Source organism: Pimephales promelas, chromosome 4 (assembly GCF_988280905.1).
Source record: "Pimephales promelas chromosome 4, fPimPro1.hap1.1, whole genome shotgun sequence".
NCBI lineage: Eukaryota > Metazoa > Chordata > Actinopteri > Cypriniformes > Leuciscidae > Pimephales > Pimephales promelas.
In genome coordinates, this window is record NC_142772.1 from 25,097,229 (window position 1) to 25,122,653 (window position 25,425).

The following is a 25,425-nucleotide window of genomic DNA, read 5'->3' on the forward strand; positions in this document are numbered from 1 at the left end:
CCAACAACTTTAAAATCATTTTAAAAGGTCAGGTAAAAATGGAAGTAGAATGCACAGACATTTTGGAAATTACATTTCATAAGTTTTGTGTTGTACCATGGGTAAAAATCATATTTTCAACAGTATATGCCTTCGCCTACTGTAATGACATGTGTGTACATGGAAATAGGAGTATACTGCATTGTACTGTTTGTTGTTGTATTTACTATTTAGATTAGAATGAGGTAGAGATGTTATCATCCCTTCAAGCATTAAAAGCAAAACATACTGAGTTTCTGAACTATACTTTAAAAAGAACAGCATGTCAGAAGCTTTAGCGTGTAGGCTACATTAAAAAAAGCACCATTTACATTTTATAAAATTTGGTTTCTTAAACTTGGTTTCTCATGATGTAATAAAACAAAAACAAAACAAGAGAACCTTTGCGGGAAAACATCCTGTTGTGCTTAACTGGAAAAACATCCAATAAGCTTTTACAATGAGGTAAGTAAAACAATGTTCACATTCTCGGATGGTAAGCTATATGAACAATCCCAAAGGCTATATGAGGCTTGATGATATGACAAAACGGTAGGTACGGTAGGCTATATGACAAAACACCAATTGATCATTAATGAGGTAAGCATATCCTGCTGAGATAAAAAAAAAAAAAAAAAAAAAAAAAACTGTATTGTTAGCCTACCAATTACAAAGTTCCTGGACTTCACCATGATGTGCAGATGATTTCATTTTTGAATATTTAATTCTGGTGATTATCCACATTGTGACGAGACACTGCTTCTCTGGTGGACAGTGTTTTTCAATTCTATGGTTGAGCTTGTTGGATCATTCAGTCCAAATCGTATAGAGGCCATAGCCTGGAATAACTGGGCCTGAAATTCAGTCTCTGGTTTTGCTTTCTCACAGAATTGCTTCTCTTTTGGAGTGAGATCATTCCCCTCAGGTATCTAAATAGATAGGACATGATAAACTGTTCATTCCAAACAATACATTTACACAGTTCTACACTGCCACCACATGGCCCAAAGCTGCATGTTTTTATTATTCTGATAATGATATTGTGATAATGTTATGATATAGCCTATAACATTAACATATAACATTATATATAGCATTACATATATATAACATTAACATTATGCATTAATAATGTTATTAAGCATACTTTGACACGGTACTGTTCCTTGTCGGAATAGTAAACAAAAACAACAAAAAATGATGAGGGGAAAAAAAACAAAACAAAACAAAAACACTTACTTCAGCAGACACTCTTAGCAGCCATATTTTCTCCTCATCTGTAAACTCCATCCCAGAACTGAAACCTGCAAATAATGCCTCAATTAATGATGGCAAACAAATTAGGTTGTTGAAAGAAATTAGACATTTAACAATTAAATGTAAAATATTATAGCCTATGCTTTGACGTCTTAGCCTGTTAGGTTCTCTATGAGCCGATTTGCCTAAATTAGTTATAATAGCCAAAGCCCACAAATGCAAACAAGGTTCATGTACAGCCTAGGCCTGTATGTCTGTGCATCAAAATGAAAGTGAAATAAAAATTAAACAGGCAAGGCCTATTCGCTTAATTTTCTTTGCAATAAAATAGTTTGCAATATTAAATAAACGTCTTTAAATTAAAATTGGATTGATAATGTGTCCTATAACCAATCTTACCCTTAAATGAGAAGATCTGCGTTTTAAAATTGCCTGCTGATTACATTGCTTCATGACAAGCATACATTTTAGTAGCTACATCGAATGTCTGGCTCTTACTATCCTGTTATAAAGTTTCTTTCTATACAAACGTGATTTTGACTTACCTTTGAAAATCTTTTAACGTGAACAAACAATAGGCTGTTTGTTTTTTCGTTAAAAGCAGCGCCTTGCTTCTTTTAAGCGTTAATGAGGTCTGACCAGTTAGATAGCATCTTAAACAGCAGAACTGTTTTTGAGAGAACTTGACAAAAAAAGAAGTCTATATGAGCAGACATTCTGCAGACAAAAATCAGCTAAGTCAAGCCGGCTGCGGAAGGACGAACGCGACGCGAGGGGGGAAATCGATCATTTCACTATTAGCAATTAAACCAAACTGCAATATGTTCGAAATAAATCAAGTGTTTAGAATAAAAGTATTAAATTCTGCCACTCTGACCGCTAATACTTGTGATTATCCGGTTTGATGAACGACCTGCACTCACGCGATTTGTACTAAATCATAAGTGAAAGTGAAAATAACGCATTCTGCTAGTTTCACTATTCAAAGTTATTATGATAAACAGGAAATGGTTAACAGCAGCCTTCAACATATATTTACAAAAGTGAGACATAAAGGAGTGGAAAGATACCGTTTTATTTCATCTGCAACATATTTTCTCTTTTACACATTCACATAGCCTATTGATTGAAAAGTCCCTTCTTATAACAAAGGACAATGGTTGTTTTATGAATGAACATTACCAGGATATTTTGAAAAAGTATTGACAGATCAAGTCTACACACTACAGACGTTCTGACAATTGACTAATGTGATTTAAAATATCGTCATTGATTTAAAACAGAGCCCCTGAATCACACAGATCAGTTGAGACGTAATCTATACAGAAAAGCAGCACACTGTTGCCTAGTGGCATCTGAACATATGGCGTGCATGTTAAGTAAAGGTTTGGCAGAAGGTTTAGGGAGTTCAGAATTCCTCTTCTGCGTTTCGGGTTCTTGAGGCCTTCAGCTCCTTGAGGCGCTCCATGCAGTCCGTCAGACTCCTCTCTCCGTGCACCTTGTTGTCACGAGTCCTGACGTTCACAGTGTCACTGCTCTTCTCCTTCTCACCCACCACTGTCATTGCATAAACAGAAAGTTAGAATCACAGTGAATTCATGACAAATTAATACATTCCGTAAAAATAACTGCAGCTGACATTTCCATGCAAATGGAAATGCAATTTAAATTTAAAGTGCCCCTTTTATGCCATTTGTAAGGCTATTAATTTTGATTTGAAGATGTCCTACAAAGGTGCAGCATCACCCTTTATCACAAAGTCTTTGAAAATTGTTCAATGAAGAATTTGGTTTCTTGAAACCTCTCCTTTCCAAGAGCCTACTCTGCTCTAATTGGTCAGATGGCCCAGTTTGTTTTGATTGGTCTACCGGGAATGGCCAAAATGACTTTTTGACATATCGTAATTTGCATGGGACATGTCCCCACCACTTTTTGAAACAGCTCTCGGCACAGATGTAAGCTACCTAATATAAAATAATCTCCAGTTGATTAGCAATTTGTTTGTTTGTGTTAAATAAGATGCTCATTGCCGCTGTTATCAGTGGCGGAAGGCAACAGTGCTCTTTTGGTGTTCACGCTTTAATTTATAGACTGGGAATTCTGCATTGCATTCTGGGTAGGTGCAGCCATGTTTTAGGACACTCAGGAGTATACAATGATAACGTACACATCAAAAAAGAATAAAACAGCTACATATACATAAATACTTTTTAAGAACTGCTTGCACTCACTTTAAATATTCAAATATCAGTCATTTTATTCTAAGTACATTTGTTTGGCCAAGACACTGCACATATCAATCACATACACACTCATAGAAATCATATGGCCGCCTTCTATCGGACCACACACAAAACCAAACTTATTGCCACTTTTTAGTTATTAAAAAATAAACTGCAAAAGAGGACTGATATATCTGCTTGCTATATGCAATATATCTATATAACAACACTGTGGCCCTCTGCAATGCAGCACTGAAATGGTTTGTATTGTGAATACAATATTGTGAATACATTGTATTGTATTTTTGACTGGACTTAAATGGAACAAGTACAAGATTCCTTTTACTGAGAGAAGCTGAACAATAACCAAAGAGCGCTATTGTAAGATCACGGAGAGTGATCGCAACGAGCTATACCAGATAACATTTCATTTATACAGTATATAATTCATGTTTTTAAACATTATTTATCACATGAGCACACTTCAAGTGGTTCAGAAATGATGAATCAGTAATACATATGTGATGAATAATAAATATATAAAATGCAAATTATAAAGCCACATTTTGGTTATGTTGATTATTTTCATTGAGTTTTACTTTACCATTGTGTTGTTTCCCAGCTGGTAAACTGAAAAATTGCACTTCATTTGAGCTTTTCCACACCGATCGTGAGATGGCAATTCTCACAGCAACAGTGCAGGTAAACTCATTTAGAATTGTGCTCTTGCAAACTATGAATCAAACTAAGAGGAAAAAATAATGTTTTTAAACTAAGACTGTTTGTCAGAAGTTTAGTGATGATGACGCTAAAATCATGCAACCGTAGTGTAGATCGTTTGTAGGCTACATTTAGCTCTTGACTTCAGTCAATTTTACTTAGGCTTTAAAATACATGGAGAATGTGTTCATTTGCGAAGATTTAACAGGAACAGGACCAAACCATGATTCTTTTACAGTGTCTATTCAAATAAAACCATTTTCGAATGTAGGTTATGTTGGATCACTTACCTAAAATGAAGTTGTACTGAGCTAACTGTGCATTTCTGATCTTTTTGTTCAGTGTGCAGCCTGGGTCCAGGTCCACATCCGTCATCAACCCTCCCTTGTGGAGCTCCTGTTGTACCTGAGATTAACAAGGGATTTTTAAGATTCTAATTATGACCTGGTAGTTTATGCTGGAATGAGAGCAATCAGATATTAATGCGCCATAAATTTCGAGCAGAACTTACTCTCTGGGCGTATTCATCACAAGTAGGTCCTACGGGAACCACCATCACCTGACGTGGGGACAGCCACAGTGGCCTGTGGGACACCAAAGCAGGAGAATATGTTATAAGCATATTATAGTGCGAGACTAAATTTTATCATGTTAGCGTCTCTTCCTTAGCAGTACCATTTTCCTCCATAGTTTTCAGTCAGGATGGCGATCATGCGTTCCACTGAGCCCAGGATCGCTCTGTGGATGATTACTGGTCTCTTCTTGTCATCACCATCATGGCTGAAGACAAACAAGATATGGTTTACAGGATCAGCAAATTAGACAGCTGACGATCATGAAGTGAAATGCAGGAGTGTAGTAAACAAATGTAACCACAGAATGTCACTGTTGTACTGGGAACAAAATCATTGTTCCTTGTTATTATTATATACAGATGTGATGTTTTCTTGAGTGAACATACCTTACAAAAGTGAGATTGAAACGAATAGGCAACTGGAAGTCCAGCTGAATGGTGGCACATTGGTGATACCTGCCGATGGCATCCTTTATCTGAATATCAATCTGAATGACAGAAAAACACATACATACTTGAGTTGAGCGTAAAGTCATTTTTATAAGCGTTCATATATTTTGCTTTCATTATCTGTGTGTACCTTTGGTCCGTAGAAAGCTCCATCACCAGGATTCAGAACCCATTTCTCTCCAAACTCATTCAGGCTGTTCTCCAGTTGCTAAAACAATTAACAAGGGCTTAATGAATTCAAACTGGAAGAGATATGCACACTTCATCATGCAAATCATAAGAGATTAACTGTATTAAAAATAAAAATTATTGAGATGTTATAATAGTGGTGAAATTACACCTTATATTATGTACACCATGGTTCAAAAGTATGGCGTCAGTAGGATTTTTTAAAAATAAATTAATAATTTTATTCAGTAAAGATTAATTAAATGCGACCGTGAACATTCTGCTTTGGCATCACATGAAAAAAAAAAAAAAGTAAATATTAAAATTAGAAAACAGATATTTTAAATAGTAATAATATTTCACAATATTACATTTTTACTGATTTCTGATCAAATAAATGCAGCCTTTTTAAAAAATCTTACCAACCCTAAACTTTTGAACAATAGTGTATGCAAATTGGTTCGCTTTCATGCACACTGATTTCTTTTTAAGTTTATGATCAGTTTCAAATTCTACCTTTTCAGCCTGGTCCCAAACTTCAGGTTCTCCTAGGAACTTCTCTGGCCTGGTAGAGAGGTTCAATTTGAAGGTGAAGCCAAACACCTCATACACCGTACGCAGGAAGTCGAGACAACCCTTAATCTCAGATTCAATCTAACAGGAGTTAAAGGAAGAAGGTGAGATGAGGAAAAAAATTAGCCTACCTCTTATTTGCAATTCAAACAAAGTATTAATGTACTCATGAACTCAACAGTCATTTAACACTGAAAAATGCAGACCAATAATTTTCCATGGCATACTAAAAATAACAAAATAATTCTACAGATATAAAAAGAGCATATCCAAATACCTTTATATTCACAATAGACATTTTTGGATATAAGATATTATTCATTTCAATGACTTCTCCAGGTTTGGGAAATACTTCTTAGTTCTGAAGTTCTTGAGTCTGATTGGCTCAGAGCCTCTTCCAGCAATGCGATATTTTATCACTATCAAAGCAAATCTTAATTCACTTAAACTAACTATAGAGCACTGCTTGTGCTTATATCCTATTGTACAATTGTACACTTTTAAAATGGCTATAAGTGTTCATTTAAATATTGTTCAACAAATAATATTTGATTTTATATAAATAATATGCCATATTTGAGAAAGGGCTGTTAAGGATTGTGACTTCAAATTCAGTGAAAAGTTCAATTATTATGCCTGTAGATGGCGACAGACACTGCTTTATAAGTGAGTCAGGAGCGAAGAATGGGACTGAAACAAGGTTGTGAAGAAGGACATTATCTTTTCTTTAAACAACACCTTATAAGATGCAATCGACAAATGCATTGACCAGCGCAGTCATATGAATTCCTCATAACTGTTAAAAGGACACTAAGTCAAGGATATCGCTTTCCTCAGTGGACATTCTAACTGTTGTTGTTTTTTTTTAATTATGAATATAAGATTGACATGAAGGATAAATGCTAAAGGCCAATCAGATGTAGGTAATACACTCGCTTAATCAAGCTCTCTCTCATAATACAATAAGCTTCCATGAAATTTCATTTTAGAATTATTAACGGAGGCTTGGGCTCAACTGTTGAACTGTCAACTTGAGATTTGCACAAAGACGTTTTTAAAAGAAACTCTGTTGTCGTTTCTTATATATTTACACACTTGTGCCAACGAACTGTTGTATAAAAGCTATATCGCACTCATTCTCATGTGATATTGCTCATGTAACGTGCCTGGTCCATAGAGCAGAAGATGTGAGCGTCATCTTGTTGGAAGCGTCTGACTCTTGTCAGGCCGCTCAGAGCTCCAGACAGCTCATTACGATGCAAGACCCCAAAGTCGGCCAGACGCAGAGGCAGCTCCCTCCATGAACGTGGACGGTGGTCAAACATCAAACTGGAAAACAAGGAAAATATTTACATAAAGAAAGATCTTCCCAAAAATGAATCTTCCTAAGATTTTTGCATTCAGGTATACTGTCCTGTCATATTGCCAATGCCTTTTTATGATTAACAAACACTTGCTTAACGTTCATCAATATAGAAAGACTGTGTACCAGTGTCCAGGGCAGTTCATGGGCTTAAGAGCAAAGATCTCCTTCTCCACCTCAAAAGAGAACATGTTTTCGCTGTAGTGCTGCCAGTGTCCTGAGGTTTGCCACAGTTTGCTGTTGTAGATGTTCGGAGTGACCACTTCCTGGAATCCTCTCTTTCTGTATTCACTCTACACGATAAAATATACCACAGTACAACAAAAACAGTCCATGAAAATACATAAATATTCAAGTGGTTTGCCCACAATCATTAATGGGGTCCTTGAAGTGGACCAACCTATCCATTACATGGTCTACTGAACCATGACATCCATAAAATGCAATTTAGCATATCCTAATAGACTTCTGCAAAGCCGGCTCCACATCACACCCTTGTTCTGTTGGCCATTGTAATTTTTTTAATGGTTGATATCAGCTCTGTAGTAACAGACTAAACTATGAATTCGAAATGGGGGAAACTCACCCTAATAAACTCGATCAGTGTATTATAGATGTAGGCTCCTTTAGGGAGAAAGAAACAGCTACCTGGGCTCAGGTCGTGGAAGAAAAACAAGTCTTGCTCCTGGTAATACAAAATCGAGAGAGTGTGATATATTAAAGTGAGAAAAACAATTAAGGCACAGGTCAGAAATCTAATACAGGAGGACACATAGGACAAGAACAAGAGAAGTTCAAACGAGCAAGAGAGACAAAAAAAATAAATAAACAGGACAAATGGCTGATTACGCTCTAGCTTTTGTTGTGACAAAGTGTTCCCTGTGCACCCATCAGCATGCCCATGAACAGATGGCACATTAAGGAGACCGACAACTGCCTTCTTTATGGGCACAGTCCCTGCTCCCCACACAGCCCACCTATCAGACCCGTCTTTAGTCACCCCAGCGAGACTCCATACATATCAAATGAGGGGCAACTTTCTGCACAAGTCATTAGAACACAGAGGCCTCCAAATGTCCTCCAAAAGAGCTTTTTTATTTTAACTTGCCCACTGCTGACATCTCTTTATAATTATTCACTTGCAGAAAGGATGACCATATATGTTACTGCTGGTCCTGGATTTATGATTTAAGTACACAACTATTTAAAAGTTTGAGGTCAATTTAAAGGATGAATTGATCAAATCAATGCAACCTTGGTCTTAAAAGCATTATTTGTAAAACATTTTAAAAAAATCCTACCGACCCTAAAAATCAGGGCCTGTATTCGTAAAGATTGTAAGAATCCTCTCAGAAAACTCTTAATTTAGCTTAAATACTTTTATGTAAGGAGTCTTAGCTTAAGAATGATTCGGGACTGATCAGAGAGCAACTCTGAGTAAGGAAAAGATAAAAATGATCATCTTAGTGAGGAGGCGGGGTTGACCCCATTGCTCTGTATGACACACTCTTCTGAAGACTGTGATTGGTTGGTTGTCCAAGAAGGAAATAAAGAGCAATTTTAAGTATATAGTTTACTCACACACACACACACATTATATAAGAATAATATAGTGTGAAAATAATCTTATTTATATAAGCATTATATAAGAAGCGCATTCCTGCACTGTGTCTGAGATATTAGCGTGTCTCTAATAAGATCGGTCACAAACATGATCCCTATTCAGATTAATTAACCAATCAGTAATACCATTGGATCAGCTCTACCAAACGTGGATGTTTTCCACTAAGAAACGAATATTGTTATTATGTTTTGATTGATACTGTGAATCTGCTTGAAGAGCTATATAAATAGACTTGACTTGCACGATCAATCTCATCTATACTGTCTTATTAACTCACTGTCATCCATTGTCTGCAACACATTTCTTCTCCCTCTTCATCTTTCTGCCATTTTCTCCTCCACTAAAGAAACTCTTAAAAGTCCTCATCCATACTCCTAACAATTTTGACCTTAAGATGTCTTTTAAGGGTTAAGATGCTTTCTGAATTACTTTTTTTCTTTCATAGGATTTTTTTTCTTTAATTTTAAGAGTAAATGCCCACATTTCTAAGAATTTTGTCACTAGGAGCTACTTCTTTGCATTAAGATTCTTTATTAATACGGACCCTGAAATGTAGTGTATGAAAGACTTTTTGATTAAGAGTTTTGTTATGTATGAGTCAGTAATGTGCACCATAAGTATATTTAATTCATGTCACCCAAGTGTTTAAATAAAGCATGATTTACATAATCCATAGAAGGGAATTACCACTGACGCAGCATTTTGTGTGGCCATGGCATGAATAAAAAAATAATTGTGATGTGCTGAATATTTCATAAATAAGTTTGGCTTATCTGTAAACAATACCTCCGTCTGTTTAATTTAAAAATCCACAACATATTTCAGATGAGCGATACGCTATTTATATACATTTTCATTGTTCATAAAAGTCATACCCTTCCCAGTTTGCGATGATCCCTGTTCTTGGCTTCTTCCTGGAATTTCTCCCATTCTTTCAGCATCTTGGGATCAGGGAAAGAAATGCCATAGATCCTTTGTAGGCTCTCCATGTCAGCTTTGCCCTCCCAGTATGTAGAGGAGTTCTGTGATGTACATCAAATACGTTATTTGAGATCATAATGCTGTAAAGATAATATGCCGAATGTACAGATCAGGACATAGAAGACTGTTTTGAAAACAATTAAGAAAAGGACTGAATTCTGCACCTTGTGGATCTTTAAGGCCTTGATCTTTCCTGTATGTCTTACATGAGGTCCTCTGCACAGATCGATCAAAGGTCCACACCTACAAAAGCAGAAGCAAAAAGAATGTGTAAATAAACTAGTGTATAAGTATACTATTACTGTACATAGACTACCATTCAAAAGTGTGAACTATTACAATAATTTAAAAGAAATATTTTCTATTTTAATATAATTTAATTTATTCCTGTGATGAAAGCTGAATTTTCAGCATCATTACTCTTTAGTGTCACATGTGCCTTCAGAAAACATTCTAATATACTGATTTGCTGCTCAAGGAACTTTTATTATCAATGTTGAAACCAGTTGTGCTGCTAATTTTTTTTTTTTTTTTTTAATGGAAACAATGACAATTTTCTTTTTCAGGATTTATTGATGAATGGAAAGTTCAAAAGAATTTATTGCATTTATTTGAAATAGATCTAAAGTCTTTACTGACATTTTGATCAATTTAATGTGTCCATGTCTTTAAAAAAAACACTAACCACAACTTTTAAACAGCAATGTAAGTAGACTCGAAAAAAAAAAAGATAAGCACACAATAAATAATAATAATAATAATAATAATAATATAAAACACACACAGTACAAAAAATATACATTTTTGCAACCAAAACCAGACCTGTAAACTGTAGTTGTAGGGGTGGTAACCTTTTCATTCAGGATCCTGCACTTGAACTTGTTGTACTAGAAGAACAAGACAGGCAGATTTCACCAGGTTGAACTTCAAGGTTAAGGGTGTTATGGGTTAATTCATGGCGTGAGCTTATATTTCTCTCTTTTAAAAAGGAAGTACCTACCTTGAACATCTCCAACAAAGTCTCCTTCTTTACCTCCAGCCTCTCAAAGGGCTGCTTCTCTTTGATGATCTTCTTACATAAGTTCTCCAAAAAGGGGAAATCATTACTCGAAACACCTCTGAAAACCGACAGACAGGAAGGGAGAGTATAGATAAAATAAAGTACACAAAGGTGCACAGGTTTCATTAAACATAAGCCCTTCTTAAATAAAATAAAAATACTGCAAAGAATCAGCAAAAATCTCACAGATGTCACCAACTAAAGAAACTTTTTTAATAGATGACCAGCAGTCATCTATTATGACAAAGCAATGCTTTTTCAGAAAACCATCTGTTCTGGACCTGACAGAGCCACATTAACAAACAAGGCAGAGCTTGACGGTGATATTATCAAAACTAATACAATTTGCATAAATGGACTTCCAACAAGTAAATTACTGCATTTATTATCCAGGTCAAAACAAAAGGTGAAGTAATTGTTGAAAGGAATTAAAAAAATATATTTCTTGAACATCTGCCTGGCATAATTTCTCAAACCACAAATGAATTAATGTGACTTTTAAACTCTGACTGACAGTTCAAAATAATAGAATAGTCTTGTATTAGTATGGATGAGCACAAACATGAGGCATATTGTCATTTGAGTTTACTCTGTAATAATACTACTTCTGAAATTATTCTAATAAAGAAAATCTAAAGAAAAAACAAGAGAACATGTTTGACTTACTCAGTTTCAAGAAACATATCATAGTAAAAGCCATTCTCAATGGGTGGTCCGTAACAAAGGCAGCCTCCATAGACTCTCTCCATGGCCTCTCCCATTATGTGGGCACTGGAGTGCCAATAAACCTAAAAAGAACATGAAATTCAGAAATAAAATGCACTCTTTCAAATCCTCTATTATATAAAACATTTATATAAACACTGTCTAACCAAACCAGCAATTGCACTGCTGTCGACATTTGTGGTGTGGTCACTGCTACTGCAGACAAGCGGACCTAATTATGCGTTTCTACAAAGCCTTGATTCTACTGGAATAGATTTTCATGCTTGAATGTTCAAAAATTATTATTTTTTTATACATTTAACATTGTTGCAGCACCTCTCATCCCAGTCTGTCAGGAATGCTCCTTTTAGTTGTTGTTTCCATGAAGCCCCTCCTCCCAAAAAGCATTTTTCTCTGATTGGTCAGACCAGTGTGTTATGAGTGGTCAACCGTTCTGAAAGCATCCCGTAAATGTCACGCCCCTTCCCATAACCACAATTTTCAACACGTAACTTAACCAGCACTCATACACTCCACCTCCCTCCACTTTTTTGTGTATGCGGGAATTATGAGCAATAAATAAATGTAAAGAATCACTAAAGAAAGTTGAAAATGTAAAAAACATAGTAGGGCCTCTTGAAATTAATAATGCAAATGCAAACTTGAACACCGTTAACTTACTGCTTGTGCTTCTTCGTCATCAAATTTGAGAAACACCAGACTGCAGTCTTCTTCTAAGGGCCTGTCCAGATCCCATACCCCATTGTTCACTTTGGAGATCACAGTATTATCAGCAAGGCCTTGGCTGTTAATAAAAACACATCATAATGTTATACATTTGTGATTAGAAGGTATCGCATGAGTTGGAAGCACAATGCAATCAAGCAATTCACTAAGAAAACACAATTTTTAGTGCCTCTCATTGAGACTAACCAGAAGTTTAAGGTGCAGCAAGCAATTTGAATAGATGTGACTTTTCCTTTTTTAAGAAAAAAACATTTAGTATAATAACTAGCCTGACGTTGTCATACTCATATCCTGTCATACCGAGCCCGGAGCCCTCTCCTCGGACATCACGTCATATAGCCTAGGCTACAAGTTTATTCTATATAATCTGACTTAAGTGTGAACTTGTGAAATCTCAATCCTCCAGCGGCAGTCATCTTTGTTGTAAACAAATTCAACCCAAGCGGTCTTTGGTGACGTGGATGATTACGTAACTGATCATCTGTCCATCATAGTTTAAAGCCCGCCCTGGCAATTTGATTGGCCTGACCATTTCTGGATCGAGCATAATTACTCCTCAATGGATCGAGTCCAGACCGAACTTCCCGACCAAAAAATGTTGCGGGCGGGGTTCGGTCTAGCATACAGGCTATTGTATAACACAAACACAATATGAAATGTTGCAGGCTTCTTTGCATGTCACCTCTGCTCAAGATTGATTCCTGTCTAGCTTACTAACAAACCTGGCATCTTACACAATGAATATGGTTGGCAGTTGGCACTATGACAAATTGCTTATGTTCCACTATTGTAAGTTGCTTTGGATAATAGCGTCTGCTAAATGCATAAATGTAACCCAAATTCAATATTGCTAGTCAGTATTGCTATATTATGGTCAATTTTATAAAAAAAAAAAATTATTATTGTAATACCGGTATTATAGTCAATATTGCTATTCTGAATTGCTCAAACAAACAAAGGAAATGTTCTGATGACATCATGAAGCCTGCAGTGTTTATAAGTTGTCTACATTAAATATTTAAAAAAAAAAAAAAAATACACATAGGAGCAAGTCAAGTTAGAAAATCTTTTACAAGTGCCATTGCTAACTGTAGGGTGCTGCCCCTTTAAGGACGTTGATTATGTGGGCCCATGTGATCGCGTAAAAAAAAAAAAAAAAAAAAAAAAAAACTGAACTGAACCGAACTGAGTGAGAAAGCAATGTTGATGCTCATTTGCAGACTTTCTAATGTTCTACAACAATTACAACTAAGACCTTAATCTAAACTATATATCCCCAGCGTGGTAAGTCACATGTTGTTGTTATAAGTATATTGATAAAAGCACTATGTAGTTCGCTATTTGTGATTAGCGCCTAAACGCCTATGCTATTAGTTTGTTTATTATGTTTGGATAGACATTTTAGTTTAAATTGCCTATTTTAGATATATATATATGCAATATGTGTAGCATTTACAAAGTTTAATAGGTGTTTGAAATACAGCGACTGTTTAGAAATCTGTATTGATAGACAATGTAGCGTATTAAACATTATCACGTGAATAATAAACTACCACGTGTGATATTTGCATTGTAGGGAATATCTTTGATTTATAAATATATATATATATATATACTTTAATGTTTATCATCTAAGCTGATGTTATGTTATAGAAACTTATTTGGAGAAGTGAAAACATTACTGGATACTAAATGTGAATTGTTTGTATACAGTTTGACCACACGCACACACTTATGTGTACATTGTGAGTTCTACACAAGTGGAATAAAAAAAAGAGAAAACACAAAATCCAAGTTAATGTTATCATTTATGGGTAACACTAACTGTATCATTGTTTCAAACAGCTTGACAACATTGGGGCTGAAAATGCTTGCCTCATTGGCGTTTAGTTTAGTTACCAACCTGATGCCACAGGCAACCTGGTACGGTGTGGTCTTCCAGGACTCCCCATCTATTACTTTTCCATCGGGCAGTGTGATCTTGATGGGCTTGCTGTCTTTTGCTGCTTTCTCAGCCAGCAGGGCATCGTGTTCTGCTTTCAGCTTGTTATATATAGACAGACGCCCCTCGATGTACTGTGGTTGAGGATTCAACTATAGATAAGAGAGAGACAAAACTCATTACTCAAACATATGTCATAAATAATAAACCAAAGCGCTATTTAACATCACAGGAGAATATTGTGTTTGAAATTATGAAGCAAACCAAGAACATCTTCCTCTGGCAAGGTAGGCAGGCTACATATTTAAATGTACACATTAAATGCACATACAAATATTTTCTCCATTCTGGAACAGCTGGAATGATGCTGGCAGAGGTCAGGACAGGAGTACTTTGTTCTAATTTTAGGGACACTACCCTCTACCAGTGTTGTAATGACAATATGCAAGTAAGTTATTATAATCCAGTAATAGAAGCACTAACCTCAGCCTTGCCACCTGTATCTCCACCAGGATTCTTGTTTTTCTTCTTTCCTCCATCTTTGCTATTCTGAAAGAAAGGGTGTGACGTTTATTGATTGTTACTGTAACCTATCAGTTAGTTGTTCATGTCAACAACAAAGAAAAAAAGAGTTCAAACGTGTCACTCCACCCACTGTAAAGTGATAGTCAGAAACTATAATGTTAAGTTACCTGACTGCAGACTTTTGAATACCATATTCAATTATCTAACGTTATATTACACAGCAGTCAAACAAATAACGAGAGAAACTTCCACCAAAGACCTTTAAAACATTCTGAGGTTTTGACAGCAGCATGCAGTGATTGCCTCAGACAGAGGACACTAGCTAACGTCAGTCAGCTAAGTTAACTGCATTTATATCTCATACCTTCTTCTCGTCCATTTTCAGATCCTTCATCTGTTCGGTCACGCTCTCATCCGCCATAATAAGACGAAAATATCACAAGCACGAACAAGTAACACGATCCAATAGTTTACAGTTTAGTACAGAGACACCGGCATACACGTTTCCCGGATATAGCAGGGAAGCCAATGCTGATGCAACAATGTGATACATTTGGGATGTTGCCTGTGATTGGTGACTCACTGTGATTGACGTGAGTGTTAACCAATCATCAGACAGAACATTCCAGTTCTGGCGCAGTAAGATGATGCAACGAGAATGGCATCCTGGTAAGGCAGCCCGCCTTATACTGAATCCTTCTGCCATTTGAGTGCTACTTATTATATAATGCGTAATTTTAATCAGAATAATAATAAAAACACGAAGCTTTCTGCAGCAAAAACGCTTTAGCAATAAAAATGGGTTTCCTCTCAAACACAATAAGCAATGCACTTTAGTGGGATCTAGTGGTCAGAAATAGGAAACGCACCTAACAATAAAATGGCAACATAATTGTTTAGTATACAAACAGCACCTTGGAGGCTACTTATGCAAAAGGCATTTATTTACATCGGGTATTTATAGCATACCTGCTGGTTATTACACATTATTTAACCAACTCTAACAGCATATTTTTTCATAGGCAAAAGGCTCTTGAACTGAAAGTCCTCGTGGACTACAAATTGTATATAAGGCTATCAAATGGGGAGCAGATGTGTTTGTGGAACTGAAGAGGGATCATTATTTTTTTGTTTTTAGAAAAGCAACTCAAACATTGTTTCTTATGCAGAAATTGAATAGTTTCGATATTAGTCAGACATGGTAAATATATAACAAGATATGTTTATTGTAGTGTTTAAATTACAGCCTGGCATGGAAAACTGTGAATAAGGGAAAAAATAATAAGTTGCGCAGAATAGTGAGAGCGGCTGAAAAATAATGAGACGCAAGAGAACAGGATGCCAATTCAGAAGAGCAACAAGGGTCCCATTCCACACACCCACTTTACTCAGAATTTAAGAATTTAATGCTTCCATCTGGAAGAAGGTAAGGTCCCCAAACTTCTTAAAAAATATTGAAAATTGCAAACACTCATTTATGCCAGTGGCAGTAGAACATTGAATTTAATTAAGTAAGGTTAAGCATATTTTGTGAGAATGATTACTTTTAATGGGGGATATTTTTTAATATGTTATAGTCATAATTATCGTCTGTGTCTAATAGCCTACAATATGTATAGCTTTTGTGTCTTATGTTGCCAAAGAAAAATTTCCATGTTGGTCAATCATTCAATCAATCAATCAATCAATCAATCAATCAATCAATCAAGCAATTTTTTTTGGATTAGGATTTACTAAAACCCTTTATTTTAAGGTGATTTATTACAGTATAAGTTCATAAATATTGTGTATTATTAATATACTGCATGTACTTACTGTACTCCATACTTACTATAGGTTAAGTATATTTTAGTGTTTGTCTTAGCGTTAATTATTTGTAATTATACACAATTTATTGAGCAGGCCTACTCATAACCTATAACTATGTTGCCTTAAACTGTCAACGAACCGTCTATGGGATATTAAAAAAAAAAAAAAAAAAATACTTTTAAGTATGAAAAAAAAAAGTTAAGTATGCTGTAGCATATACAAAAGCGGGTACAATTTGGGACTTGTGCTAATATTAATGGTATCAAAGCTGTTAACAGATATTGTTATTTATGAATTTTATTTTAAGCTTCTAATCAAATGTTTAACTCAAACCAACAGCAACACAGAACTTAAACTACTTAAACTCCCTATAATATTTATTTATTCATGCTCTTTAGAGCTCCAGTGTCAGTGTTATCTCTGTGTAATAGCAGGGCATGTAAATTTACTTCATACTCCATTGAGGATGATTTACATATTCATTTAGAAAAGCTAATTGTTAAGCATACCCAAACAAAGCCTACAAACTCAAGGGTGTTTTGGACTTTGAATGCCAGTGTAAATAAGCCCTGTGGACTCTTGCACTTGCACTCTTTGTGCAATGGTTGGGAATCGTGGAAGCATGCCATCAGCAGACTTTGCTTGAATGCACAGTTGTATCTTTTTTTTTCAGCACTCAGTTTCAGTCAATCTCATGTTAATCTTGAGTACCTATAGAGTAGTATTGCATCCTTCATATCTCCAAAAAGTCTTTAATTGTATTATATTTATAAAATAAAGATAGGCTGTACCGAGTCTTTCCAGAAAAAAACAAACAAAAAACGAGCGGGTGGCGTATCGTGTGGGCAGAGCTAAATAATATAAAGGGCGCAAAGCTTTTGCGTTGAGAGCATCTGGAAGCTATGACATCCCAAAACAAACCATGGCTAACAATCAAATTCAGCCATGCATTTTTGATCCCGAGGCTGAACGTCTACGTCATTAGATCCACGATTGAAAAAAAAAAAAAAACAGCCAAAACTTGTACCATCCCGGAAGTAAGATTTTTGGCACAAAAATACTCTGTTATCCGTCTAATATATACTGTATATATTTTGTATGTATATGTATATATATTACTGTATTATATATGTTGGCCATGTTTAACATGAGAATCCATCTCTTTAACACCGTAAACAACTCTGAATATATGAAACACCATTGTAAACGTCCACCTACTCTCATGCATTTTTAAAGCATGAACCAAAATGACCGATTGTACTGAAAGCAATAAGCCCATTTTGCATGGGTTTCTTTTGTTTAGAGCTCGGGGAAAGAAACATAGGTTTAATTTTGGTGCATAGCATCCAGGAAGCCCATTGAACTGCAACTTTAAGGAAGTGAGGTTTGGGTCAGGTTAAGGTTTCATGCCCTTACACTTGTTTAAGAAGATGAGTCTAGTGTCAGACTAACCTGAGGATCTCTAATATTGGATATCTTGTAATTTCATGGTCCAGAATGTGCATTTTAACATTGTAGAGTTCTCAGTTCGCTTAAAATAAATTAACTTGCACTTCCTGTTTCTCAGATGAAAGGGTTAGAAAAATTATAATTTTCCTTGAAATTGCTCTGCGATTCTACCAGATGTTATCAATGCATGGAGACATACTGAGACTAGATTGGATCAACAAAAACATCACCATTCTGGTTGCTAATATAAAAATGACACTCAGATGGATATACGGAGGGGATGTTTTTGACATAATATTTTTGTAATGGTAATAAAAAATCATACATAATCAATATATATATATATATATATATATATATATATATATATATAATAACAATGAACAAAATTAAAGGTCAAGGATGTCTCTGTCCTACACTTTGAAGTCTAGAAAATATATATTTTCTTCAAGAAACATGAGCATTGTCTGGTTTATCCTCCTCTTGTTTGTTTAATTCCACCGGTTTACCCTTCATGAGCAGACCTAGTGGAATAGGTGACTCCAATGAATTTTGGAAAGGGACAAAGGGTCTGTATCTAAGTATTAAAACCGCTACTCTCAAAGGATAGGCCAATGGCTTATGCAAATCCACCCTGTTCATGTCTCTAATTTATTCTAGGGAAGGCACACAGGCTTCAAACCTAAACCATCCTGGCCTTAGAGAATATGATTGTAAGACATTCATAAGGGAAAAAGAAAAAAAACAACAACAAATTGTGCACAGAGGATCATTATGTGATGTGATGTCTTTATGGTAATACTTGGCTAAGATTTTTTTTTAAATTGATGGTATCAGTCTGGCTCTTTAGCGGTAATAGTCTTTTATGGTTGTGATTGTCACCTCAAGTTGGACCCCAAAATAACTTAATATGAACATGGATTATAACTCAAGAAACGAATCTTAATGAGTTTAGATACAGTTTTGTTAACAAAAGAGAGGTCTAAAGATAATTTCTAGGGTTAAATTAAGAAATGTTTTGTCCCATCATATTATCCATCAAAGACTGGCCACTCCTAAATTTACTCTGATAATCTACAAAGAAGATGTGACTCCATTGAATCGATCAGTCACCATGCATTCCATTTGCACGCAATAGAGGAGGGCTGTCAGTCTTTGTGAGATGTCAGGTGGAAAGGATTTGTTCCCACAGAATCTCACCTCACATATCCAGCCCAGAGGGTCTTTCCTCGAGAGCATAATTCTCCTGACTGCCTCTTTCTCGGTATAGCTTTGGTTTGAACATAGACCCTTTAAAGATGTCTCCATAATCACAGGTCACTGGTTTCTTATCCGCTCTTTTGCCATGTTTCTTTTGATCCACGTCTCACACTGTCTACACTTTCTGCAGACTGTGCCACTGACAGCTGTAATGACAGTGACAGTTTCATGTGAGAACTGGTTCAGTGAGCTCAGTAGCTGTCACAGCCCTGTTTACAGAACCGCAAGATGCACCTCAGCAACACTTCACAATAACTTTTAGAGCTGATGTGTACTTACTGTGCACACTATACCATTCAAAAGTTTTGGTCAGTGTTTTTTTTTTTTTTTTTAAAGAACTATGCTTTTAGTCTGCAAGGATGCATTCAATTGATCAAAATGGACAATATATACTTTTACATTGTTACAAAAAAAGTATTTTAAATAAATGTTGTTCTTTTGAACTTTCTCTATTCATAGAACCCTGAAAAATGTATCAGTTTCCACAAAAATATGAAGCAACACAACTGTTTACAACATTAGAATAATAATAAGAAATGCTTCTTGAGCGTCAAATCCAGCAGATTATAATGAGTTCCGAAGGATGACACTGAAGCCAGAGTATTTGCTGTAATTGCCTACCCTATCTCACGACCAATTCGTACGAATTCGTACGAGTGATTAAAAAGTGGCTAATTCGTACGAATTCGTACGACCTCACTCGTACGAATTCATACGATTTGTCTAAACCCACGTGACGGTTATGTTTAGGGGCGGGGTCAGGGGTAGGTCATTCGTACGAATTCATACGAATTGGCCAATTCGTAAAATATGTACGATTTAGCAAAAATCGTACTAATTTGTACGACTGAGGTCGCATGAATTGTTACGAATTAGCCACCTCGTAAAATTCGTACGAATTCCCGTGAGATCGGGTTGTAATTGCGAATAAAAGTCTCCGTAGGTTTGTGTTTTTGCATCTTTGACGTTGGAAGGTTTTTGAATAACATATTTGGATAGTTTTATTTGCTATATGCTGTATGGGTTAATCATTCAAACAATGACACATTCTCATGTTTATTTTTTTCGACACACTCATTAAACATTCCCTGTGCAGGGTGGCGCTTTATCACACACTTCTTTCTGCAGCGGTATTTAGCATTCTAGCGACATGATTAGAAGTTCATTGAATTTGCTTTAACAACAGGCTTTGCCCTGTCGTTTCGGGCCTGTACCAGCCTATCCTTGTAATTGGCTATAACGGGATTTGTGTACATTATCGTAGGCTGCAAAGTACAAATAACTGGCTCATGGCTTGTCTAATCACAGAATAGTGTTTGTTTTTAAACGTATTTAATGTCTCACTGTGAATATTAATTCCTTCATCTGTCCCAACAGGACTAAATGTTAATACGTGCAAATATTGTGAAAGCGTGACAGTCAGAGAATCACTCTGTCACACTTATAAACTCAATTAACCAGATGAAAGAGAGGATCTGAAAGTCTGGTCAGGTTCGTAAGAGGGTGACATTCAATTTCATGTACCAATACTCATTTAAAAATGCTAACAGTGGCTTTCCAGTGAGGGTCAACATCGACCATGTTTAACAAAATCATTATGCATTCTCCAAACACGCATAGGCAGTGCAGTTCTCATTACTCTCCTGAGCAATAACAAGAATGAACTCCACACCTTCTCAGAGGGAATAAGGGGGGCTAAGATACAGAGTATTAAAGCAAGGATGAATGCAAGAGAGAAAAGCCCCTGGCAATCCCAGGCCCCCGCTGCTGCTCCTGACATGAAAACTCTTCACTGAATAATGAGCTTCACCATTCCGGTAAATTCCCGCATCTGAGATTGGTGCTGCAGTGTTTTTGTGCGTGTGATCATTTCTTCGAGCCGAACCATTTATGCATATATTCTGCTTGGTGTTGCCATCGCTGGTTAGGATTAACTGCCTGTGATAAATGTGCCATCTGCACAGTCTTCAGAGCACTGTTTTATTTTAGATTGCTGGGTGTTCTCTAGACTGATTTTTTATTAATTGCAGCAAGTCATCTGAGTAAAATCAATATATATATATATTGGTGTTTTTTTTAGTTACGTGAGTTAGTTCAGTCACACACATAGGAAATAAATACAAATTAAAATGTAAAAAAATGTGTGTGTGTGCGCGCAACAAGCGTGCCGTACAAGCCCTCAAAAGTGAAGCCGAAACGTCTTGATCGCCCCCCTGTGACCTAGTATAGCTCATAAACCCCACCTCCACATGTTATTCAACGAGACGCGAGACCAACTAAACAATTCAATTACACTTCACATATCCTTTTTCCAAAGATAGTTTCTGTCATTTACTGTAGTTTCTATCGCGTTGATGTAATTTCAAGTGTTCGTTTTTAAGTTTGTTTTTTCAGTTAGTTATGTGATGATAAAAAACGTGCTCTGACATCATGATTGACAGCTGTGATTGACAGGTTCTCTGTGCGAGGTAGTCACTGAAGCACCAGCGGACTTTTTTTAATAATGTTGGTTATGTGGTAAATTACCTTATTTTAACGAGGTTCTGCAATCAGCAGACATCAATGGAGAGGAACGAAGCAGACAGAGGCCACTTATTGAAAGTGCGGGGCGTGTGCTTGCATTTGATTCAGCGAGAATGAGGGCGCGGCTTTGATTTTGCGGTTTTACATCCTGCTCACGACTGCGCATGTCTGGTCCCGAAAACGCAAGTGCGCAGACTCAAGTCCCAAGATGTCAGCGCCATACCGGGACATCGGCGGCTTCAGTTCTCTCTGATGGAAAAGAGCGAAGGGACGTCGTCCGTCTTTTTTTACAGTCTATGGTGTGCAAGTATTCGCACTCAGATTTTTCAAGTGAATTTCACATACTTACTGTGATTATGTGAATAAGTGTTTACATAAAATTAATTTGGCTCAATTTTAGACATACATTTTCAGTTTGTCGCTGCACTTACACATAGCCCTCAAATACATGTATGTTTCGCCATCATACTTTAGCGACTCGGACCTAACACTGCTGGATCTCTGTCGTGATAATATAAAACTCTCCTGATATTAGAGTAACAATTACAGAAGAATAAAAGAAATGATATTTTGTTCTCTTTTGGAGCTTGGAAGGGTTCAGTTTGAGCAGATGTTTCATATCATCTTCAATGTCCTCGTCAGAGCTCATTTCCCAGTACATTCAGCATCTGGCTCTTATTCTCAAAATGATCATTTTTAACCTCTTCAAAATCAATATTTTGATTGCTGACAGCTTTTTCACCAGATCACCATCAAGTGACAGTGACACTAATATTTGCGTTCAGTAGTAGTACGTTTTGCTGATGATATGAAGTAAAAAATTGGTGTTTCAATCCTCAACCTACACTGTAACCATAGGCTCTTCTCCTCAGCACAGTGATATGCCCCCAAAACTCTAGCAGAAGCATAAGAGTTCCCATTTCCAACATAAATCACAATGAATAGAGTTTTACTTAATTTCAACATTTTCTCTCCCAAGCAAAGCATTCTATGAACTAGAGATCCTCTGTAACTCAGTTTACATACATTTTATATTAAGTGCAATAACCTATTATTTGAGTAAAATGAACTTAAATTTCACTGTTTGGTTGTACAGTGTTGCTTTACGGTGTATTTATTTGCAATGATGACGATATTTATATTAATAAATGTATTTAATTCACATATTACATTATATACTGAAGCTAAAATTGGTCAAATTACACATTTGCCATTCTTTTTGTTTTCAGTAGCCTTACTATTAGCACTAAATGGTAAATAAATAAGATATCACAATAACAGAAATGATTGGTGGTTTGTTCACACAGACCTCTCACCACAAAAAAAAAAAAAATGCTATTCAATTTACAGAAACGGCTGTATGTGTGAGCGCCTATGTCTTTCTTGTGTCTGGATGACTTAGCGTCATGCTTTTAGGTATAGCACTGATATAGGGCATGCTTGTCTATAAGGGCCATATATGTTTTGTCATTTTCTACTTGCTTCTCTCCTTTGCTGTTTCCCCTGTGTTTGTTTTCATCTGTCTTTCTCTCTAGAGAATGTCACAATCAGCAGTGGATGATGGGATACGAGGCCCTGAAGCAACTAAAGCATTCCAAACACCTGCCATCCACACACACACACACACACACACTGCCCAACTTCTTCCTCATTCTCCAGCATACTCCTGCAGAGGTAGCCCTGAATCCCCAATGCACTTGTTTTGTATTTGTCAGCAGAAACAGGTCTGCTGCTGCCCTCTGTTCAGGTCCAACCGTACATGCTCAGCCTTTAAATATCTTACACAAGGACCGAGGGTGCTGCGCACTTTAGATGCAAATTAACGAATTACAGTGACAGGATGGGATTGTGTAGGGCTGCCAACCTTGTGTCTCACCTTGTGGTGAGAGCAGGCACTGTATCTGTAACTGTCATCACAGCAGGACAGATCAATCCATATACCTCAGCATGTGCTGTTCTGGTGACAGGCCTGATGAACCTGCGACCTTCCTTTAAGCAGAGAGGGGAGGAGGAGACAAACGGGAGGGTGGATAGTGGTGGAGGACTGTCAGGCGTGAAGAGAAACGAATTCAACACCTGCTGTGAAATGTCATTTCCAGAGTTGGTTGTCAAAACTAGTTTCAAAATTGGCAAAAAGACATTAGCTCTCAATAGCATCTCAGTTCATCATTTAAGATTTGTCATTGGGAACCCCACTGTCTTTGTTCTTTTCTCCAAAGTTGTCTGCATAACTTGCACTTATTTTCCCAAGTTCCCCGAAAAGGAAAGTTCAGTTTTCATATACTTAAGGGTCCAAAGTCTGACTTACTGTACCTCTGTGAAACAAGTTTTTTATCTATTCATAGAAGGATCCAGTGTTGTTTTGGGCTTCACTCACTTTCATTATAGTGCTGAAATGATGATGGTGATTTCACAAGCGGCTCGTGAAAGTTGACAGCAGGTGTCAGTAAAAGCACTGTTGACTTTTTGTGTATTTCCAGCCCGTTCTCATCCTTTAACGTCATATATGCGTTGGTATTTCTCTACACACACAAATCCATAGTTCATCTAGAAATTTACAAAATATCAATACAATTTGTGGCTCCATGTGAAAATGATGGTCCATATAAAGTCTTGAACTAACTGCAGTGCACTTTGAAAATCTGGTATTCAAAAATCTGCAATTAAAACCAAGATAATGATGAAAAATGAATGAGAAATATGAAAGATTCTGCACTATTTCAAGGTCATTGAGCAATATGACTTTGACCGTGTGAACCCCTTTGAACGAGGGGGTAGATTTCCACAAGATGCTCTTTGAAACATGGATGAATATCATTTGTAATGCAAAGAAAAGTTAATAAATGCAAAATAGGAGCATTTTCACTCGTGGTCTCTGACCTTTGGATCTTCTGCATTTTGATGAAACACTGAAAATACATTTAAATGAATGTTTAAATATGTTTGCTGCTTTGTGTTGCTATCAGAGAAAGTTCACAGATTGGACTGGGTTTTGGAGATATCATTAATTCACACACTTGAACACTTTGTATCTACTCTTATTATTCTGCAACGCCTCCGTTCCACAGACATCAACCATCTTACCCTTCTGAATTTTACATTCACTGCTGTAGGCAACCATTTCAATGCTTGATTTTTCTGATGCTGTCCAGTTGTCTTCCCATACTGTAGCCTTGTTAGTCCTTTATGACATTTGTCAAAGACATGGTGTCATGAAAAGCTGAAAATAACAAGCTAGACTTTCCTATTCAGTCCAATGAATGTGCTACTTCACTCCAAATAAGACTGTCAGTGTAACTGTCAAACTTTCTCAAGTTTGTAGCTCTGCAGTATGCCGCTTTTTGACTATTTAAATTCTGCAATGCAATTTCAATCAACCTTGGGGATACAAAGAGAAATTACAAAGAGGATACAAGGATACAAAGAGCGAGTTCAAACAAAACATGCTGGAGATT

At 36.4% G+C, this 25,425-nt stretch overlaps 1 protein-coding gene across 1 annotated transcript; it reads right to left on the reverse strand.

Annotated features, from left to right (window-relative positions):
* Positions 1-2,331: 2,331 nt before the first annotated feature.
* Positions 2,332-15,481, reverse strand: tars1 (threonyl-tRNA synthetase 1). Its single transcript, XM_039649928.2, has 19 exons — positions 15,294-15,481; positions 14,888-14,953; positions 14,366-14,556; positions 12,397-12,520; positions 11,677-11,798; positions 10,951-11,068; positions 10,773-10,837; positions 10,115-10,193; positions 9,845-9,991; positions 7,932-8,030; positions 7,472-7,638; positions 7,149-7,311; positions 5,926-6,063; positions 5,372-5,449; positions 5,179-5,279; positions 4,893-4,997; positions 4,729-4,801; positions 4,508-4,622; positions 2,332-2,832 (listed from the first exon to the last, which is right to left on the reverse strand). Exons 1-19 carry the CDS (start codon positions 15,348-15,350, stop codon positions 2,684-2,686), a joined length of 2,157 nt encoding a protein of 718 aa, XP_039505862.1. The 5' UTR covers positions 15,351-15,481; the 3' UTR covers positions 2,332-2,683.
* Between the last annotated feature and the right edge of the window lie 9,944 nt (positions 15,482-25,425).

Coding starts and splice junctions, on each gene's coding strand:
- tars1 (XM_039649928.2), bottom strand. CDS start 15,350: ATGGCGGATGAGAGCGTGACCGAACAGATGAAGGATCTGAAAATGGAC. Junction 14,954..15,293: donor TGAAAATGGACGAGAAGAAG/GTATGAGATATA, acceptor CCTTTCTTTCAG/AATAGCAAAGATGGAGGAAA. Junction 6,064..7,148: donor TCTTCTGCTCTATGGACCAG/GCACGTTACATG, acceptor AACTCCTGTTAG/ATTGAATCTGAGATTAAGGG.